Here is a 6,455-nt window from a genome sequence, read left to right on the forward strand (position 1 = left end):
CAGAAGTCAACAACATTTTTTTGTATTTTTAAATGACTGAAAATATTAAATGATTATATTGTGAATTACATGAAATTAAAATTTTGGTATTCATAAAAAAACCTTTTATTGGAACATGGTCATGCTTATTTCTTTACATATGGTCTGTGGACGACTTTTGCATTACAGGCTTAGTGGAATTGAGTGGTTGTGAAAGAAGCTGCATGACCCACAAAACGTAAAATAAGGTCCTTTGCAGAAAACTTTTGCTGACCCTTGTCATAAACAAAATTTAAATCGAGATGGATCAAATTCCTCGATGAGTTAAAAGCTAGAACTATAAATCTTCAAAAAGAAAACAGCAGAATCTCTTCATGACTTTTGGTAGGGAAAAATTTTTTTAGAAAAATCAATGTTCTAACCATAAAAATAAGAAATAAAAAATTGTTCCTATCAAACTTTAAAAAAAACTTTTCATCAAAAGATAATGTTAATAAATATATGAAATCGGATATCTGAAAAGGACTTGTATCCCTAATATAAAGAATTCTGACAAATCAAATAAAAAAGGCAGGTAGCTCAATTAATCTAACAAAAAAGAGTAAAAGAATTAAACAGATATTCAGAAGTATATATATATATAGTTTCCTCTTTAGGACCAATGAATTAATTTTCCCAGCTACTTAGAAGAGTTTTTGGCTGCTAGAACTTCACTGCCAGCCCTTTTCAGGAATACTATTTGATTAAGGACAGCCACTTTGCCCAAGGTCCCTTCCCTGGGTAGGTGGCATCTAAAGATGGGCTGTTATCTCCCTAGAACACTGAAGGATGAGATTTAGAATTTTTATTCACTTTTTCTTGCAAAATGTTTGCTTCATGTCTCCGTTGCTACCACGTGGAAAGGATGAGCTTGAGGCAGGTAACCTCAAGCTGGCAAGAACTATGCTGTGTCCTGGGAGATTCTTATATTTAGAAAACCAGCCTCTTTGGAAGTATCTACGCACTCCTTCGTTGTGACTGTGCTGTTGGCCACTTGGGGGCACTGTGGGTCCACAGTGAGCTGCTGATAGCGTGGTTTGGGAGAGGGAGGGTTAAGGGACACAGCCTTGGCTTGGTCCCTGCAGCCCACAGATTATTTGATGAGCTGGTGTCGGGGCTGGGATCTGAGGGGTTAGTCACGGGCTTTTCACTTCAACTGGCAAGCAGGTGTGTTTACCGCAGCGGGGATCCATGGACTGCAGTGACGCACAGAACTCTCTCAGAGCCTACATTTGATGGGGGAGTGCAAGCGGCCTTCAGGGGGGCAGCCTGGATAACTAATGCCAGGAGTGGACAAAGGAGCAAACTGTCTCAGGAGAAAATTAGAGAAGCTGCGGGGCATGGTTGTTTGCCCCAAGCCCAGCCTCGCTCAGCAGAGCTGTGCTCTACCTGCTCTACAGGAGGCTGGACAGAATGGGCGGGAGGTTTGGATGAGTTGAGCCTGGGGTACGGGGTGGGAATCCACAGGGACAGTGACATCAGAACAGTGTTACTGCCAGCAAACCCTCCAATCAGAGAAAAGGAAGGACCAACACTTTTGCTCTCTCACTCCAGGAGACCAGAGCCCTGAGGAAGGAGATGCCCAGCATCGTCCTGCCTCACTCTGCCAGGGGCACCGGGCTCCTGTGCTGTGTGACCCTTTGTCTGCTGGAAGCAGGTGAGTTCTGAGCACAGGTAGGATGTTCCTTGAATCCAAAGTTTCCCACTGTTGCTGGAGTACCAAGTTCCATCCAGGGCTAGGTTGCCAGCTTCTGTCTCCTTTATCCACAGGTTCAGTGGATGCTGGAGTCCTCCAGTCCCCAAGACACCTCATCAAAGAGAAGGCTGGAACGGCCATTCTGAAATGCCATCCCATGTCTGGACATCGCAGTGTATACTGGTACCAGCAGGCCCTGGGTCAGGGCCCCCAGTTTCTCTTTGAGTATTTTGGAAAGTCAGAGAGACAGAAAGGAAACATCCCTGAACGATACTCAGCTCAGCAGTTTGGTGACTCTAGCTCTGAACTCAATGTGAGCTCCTTGCAGCTGGAAGACTCAGCCTTGTATCTCTGTGCCAGCAGCTTGGGCACAGCCCTGCAGAGTTAGTGGCTTTCTGTACCCAAACCTGCCTGTCCCATTAAGGATGCAATAGGGAGAGGAAGTGGGAGCTTCCACACAGCCCTAGCCAAGTCCCAGGGATGCTTAGAGCACTATTTTTTTTTTTTTTTAACACTGTCTCTGCCCTGCTGAGCTTAGCCAGAGCAGTCCTGAATATTCAGGCCCCAGACTTACCAACATTCTCACATCTCCATCAGCACCTTCCAATTCCTGAAAATGGCCAGAGCTTCTACTCTGCAAGAGACTGCTCATACATTATGTGGTTTAACGTATAGGTAGACATTATTATTATAGCTAATTTTGGATAAGAAAGATCTCATTATATCATTTCATAGATAGGAAGTTATAGGTCATGGATTTTCTCCATATTTCATACTTTAAAATATCAGAACCATGATTCAAAACTACATTTCTGTGGCTCCAAAATCAAATGCTTCCTAAAATTCGATAGCGCTCCCTGGGTCTTGGTGAAAAAAATGTAACAGCACACTGTCTCCTCCATTTCAAGATTATCTGGGTGCTAGTGATATGTGGTTACTCTAGCTCATTGCCCTCCAACTTCCACAGCATAAAACATCAAGGTAGAGAATACTTGCTTATCCTGTCATAGATCCATGTGGACCTGAACCATGATATCTTCTTCTTTTTTTTTTCTCAAAGATTTATTTATTTATCTCTCTCCCCTTCCCCCCACCCCCCCACCCCTCTACACCCCCCCACCCCCCACCCCAGTGTCTGTTCTCTGTGTCTATTTGCTGCGTCTTCTTTGTCTGCTTCTGTTGTTGTCTGCCGCATGGGAATCTGTGTTTCTTTTTGTTGCATCATCTTGTTGTGTCACTTTTCCATGTGTGTGGTACCATTCCTGGACAGGCTGCACTTTCTTTCGCGCTGGGTGGCTCTCCTTATGGGGCGCACTCCTTGCGCATGGGGCTCCCCTACGCGGGGGACACCCCTGCGTGGCACAGCACTCCTCACGCGCATCAGCACTGCGCATACGCCAGCTCCACGTGGGTCAAGGAGGCCCAGACGCCAGCTCCACGTGGGTCAAGGAGGCCCGGGGTTTGAACCACGGACTTCCCATGTGGTAGGCTGGCGCCCTAACCACTGGGCCAAGTCCACCGCCCCCTGATATCTTCTTAATGCAGGGGCCAAATAATGAAGGGGATTTCTCAGGATAGCAGAGGATTTGACCAGGAAAACAGGAACTCCTGAGGGATTTCAAGTAGAATGAGAATTAATACAGGGAAACCATACTTATCACCTACTGGAAGGGCTGGAGGAGGGAAGGTCTCGGAAGTCTCCAGCTTGCTGTCAGGTTCACCATGAATGATCAGAAAATCCCAAGTTGCTATTGCTGCCCAGGTTAGGAGCTGCTGAGGGTCACAGTTGTTCTGTGGGTGATTCGTAGGGAAGTGTCCAGAGGTCACTGCAAATCACCTGTCTACTACTACTGCTGTTATATGGAAAAGTCATTCTTCTGCCTTCCAAAATTTCTAGAAGCCTAGCTTATTGGAAGAAGCTAAATTGTTTCCAGAATCTGGGAAATTTAGTTTCAAGGTGTCTAGCTCTTGCCATAAGGGAAAGTTTTGGGAGCATTTAAAGGTGCCCAGTGGGAAGATACAATATTTACCATACCTGACTACACAGAACAGAAAATGTAATACATGGGAGTAAATTTTACATTTTCTATCATCTTGTTTTTACTGCTAAATAAAATTTATTTTTACATAAAAAAATATAAGATGTTCCCATATAGCCCACTCCCTCCACCCCCGACTCCTCCCACATCAACAGCTTCTTTCAATAGTGTGGTACATTCATTACATTTGATGAACACATTTTGGAGCACTGCTACACTGCATGGATTGTAGTTCACACACTCTCTCAGTCCATTCAGTGGGTTATGGCAGGATACATAGTATCCAGCATCTGTCCCTGCAGTATCATTCAGGACAACTCCAAGTCCTGAAAATGCCCCCATATCACACCACTTTTTCCCTCTCCTTGCCTTCAGCAACTTTGGGGGCCACTGTCTCCACATCAATGATATAATTTATTAAACTGATCTATAGATTTAATGCAATCTCTATAAAAATCAACAACATTTTTAATGAACTGGAAAAACTAACTATGACATTTATTTGGAAGGAAGAGCAGCCCCAAATAGCCAAAGACATTGAAAAGGAAAAATTGAAATCACACTACCTGACTTTAAAACATACTACAAAGCTATAGTGGTCAAAACAACATGGTATTGGCACAAGGATAGATATACTGATCAATGGAACCGAATTGAAAGTTTGGATACAGCTCCTCGCATATACAGTCATTTGATATTTGACAAGGCCACCAAGCCCACTCAACTGGGAGAGCATGACCTCTTCAACAAATGGTGCTTGGAGAACTGGATATCCATATGCAAAAGAATGAGAGAGGAAAACCATCTCACACCTTATACAAAAATCAACTCATTGGCCCCGGTAGCTGCTGAGGGTAGGGAGTGGGAAGAAGAGATGTGATGTGGGGGCATTTTCAGGACTTGGAGTTGTCCTGGGTGGCACTGCAGGGACAGTTACTGGACATTGAATGTCCTCCCATGGCCCACTGGGTGGACTGGGGGAGAGTGTAAACTATAATGTAGACCATTGACCATGTGGTACAGCAGTGCTCAGAGATGTATTCGCCAAGTGCAATGAATGTCCCATGATGATGGAGGAGGTTGTTGTTATGGGAGGAGTGGAGTGTGGCAGGTGGGAGGTATATGGGGACTTTGTATTTTTTGAATGTAACATTAAAAAAAAAAAATAAAGACCAAAAAAAAAAAAATCAACTCAAGATGGATCAAAGATCTAAATATAAGAGCCAAAACCATAAAGACCTTGGAAAACAATGTAGAGAAGCATCTATAGGATCTTATAATAGAAAATGGTTTCATTAACTTCACACCCAAAGCACAAGCAGTGAAAGAAAGTAAACAGGACCTCTTCAAAATTATAACCTTTTGCACCTCAAAAGAATTTATCAAGAAAGTGAAAAGACAGCTTACCCAATGGGAGAAAATATTTGGTAACCATGTATCTGATAGGAACCTAATATACAGCATATATAAAGAAACTCCATATCTCAAAATAAAAAGACAAACAACCCATTTAAAAAGTGGGCAAGAAATTTGAACAGATGCTTCTCCAAAGAAGAAATACAAATGCCTAAAAAGCACAGCAAAAGATGCTCAACATCACTAGCTATTAGGGAAATGCAAATCTAAACTACAATGAGATATCATCTTTCACCCATTAGACTGGCAGCTATTAAAACAGAGGACTACAAGAGTTGAGAGGATGTGGAGGAATGGGAACCCTCATCCACTGCTGGTGGGAATGTAGAAGGATCCAGCCATTCTGGAGGGTAGTTTGGTGGTTCCTCAAAAACCTAGCTATAGATTTGCCATATGACCGAGCAAATCCACTGCTGGGCATATACCCAGAAGAACTGAAAACAAGGACATGAACCGATATATGCACACCAATGTTCATAGTGGCATTATTCACTATTTTTTAAAAAAGATTTATTTTTATTTATTTCTCTCCCCTTCCCCGACTCCCCTGCCCCAGTTGTCTGTTCTCTGTGTCCATTCATTGTATGTTCTTCTGTGCCCACTCATATTCTTGTCAGCGGCACCAGGAATCTTTGTCTCTTTTTGTTGCGTCATCTTGCTGCATCAGCTCTCTGTGAGTGTGGTGTCACTCCTGGGCAGGCTGCACTTTCTTTCACGCTGGGCAGCTCTCCTTAACAGGAACATTCCCTGTGCGTGGGGCTCCCCTATGTGGGGGACACCCCTGAGTGGCGTGGCACTCCTTGCATGCATCAGTACTGCGTGTGGACCAGCTCATCACAAAGATCAGGAGGCCCTGGTTTTGAACCCTGGACATCCCATGTGGTAGGCAGACGCTTTATCCAATAAACCAAGTCCACTTCCCACATTATTCACTATTCTCAAAAGTTGGAATCAACCCAAATGCCTATCAACAGATGAATGGATAAACAAAATGTGGTATGTACATACAGTAGAATACTACTGAGCTATAAGAAGGAATACAGTACTAACACATGTGATAACATGGATAAATCTTGAGGACCTTATGTTGAGTGAAGCAAGCCAGGCATTGAAGAACAAATACTACACGACTTCTCTGATATGAATAAAGCAAATCAAGCTGTCTCAGAGAGCTAGAGACTGGAAGATAGGCTTACAGGAAATAGAGGTGGGGAGAGGGAGGTTGTGAGCCAATGCCCACATGGGCGAAATCTATGATAAAGTGGAGGTAAGTAGTTGTGCAGTGA

At 43.6% G+C, this 6,455-nt stretch overlaps 1 gene segment (V, D, J or C); it reads left to right on the top strand.

Moving 5' to 3' along the window:
* The first annotated feature begins 1,229 nt into the window (after nucleotides 1-1,229).
* LOC101423039 (T cell receptor beta variable 5-5-like) lies at nucleotides 1,230-4,340 on the top strand. The segment is given in 2 exon segments: nucleotides 1,230-1,675; nucleotides 1,789-4,340. Coding segments are annotated over 2 exon segments (393 nt in total).
* The last annotated feature ends 2,115 nt before the right edge of the window (nucleotides 4,341-6,455 follow it).

The sequence above is a fragment of the Dasypus novemcinctus genome, chromosome 5 (assembly GCF_030445035.2).
Source record: "Dasypus novemcinctus isolate mDasNov1 chromosome 5, mDasNov1.1.hap2, whole genome shotgun sequence".
NCBI classification, from domain to species: Eukaryota; Metazoa; Chordata; class Mammalia; order Cingulata; family Dasypodidae; genus Dasypus; species Dasypus novemcinctus.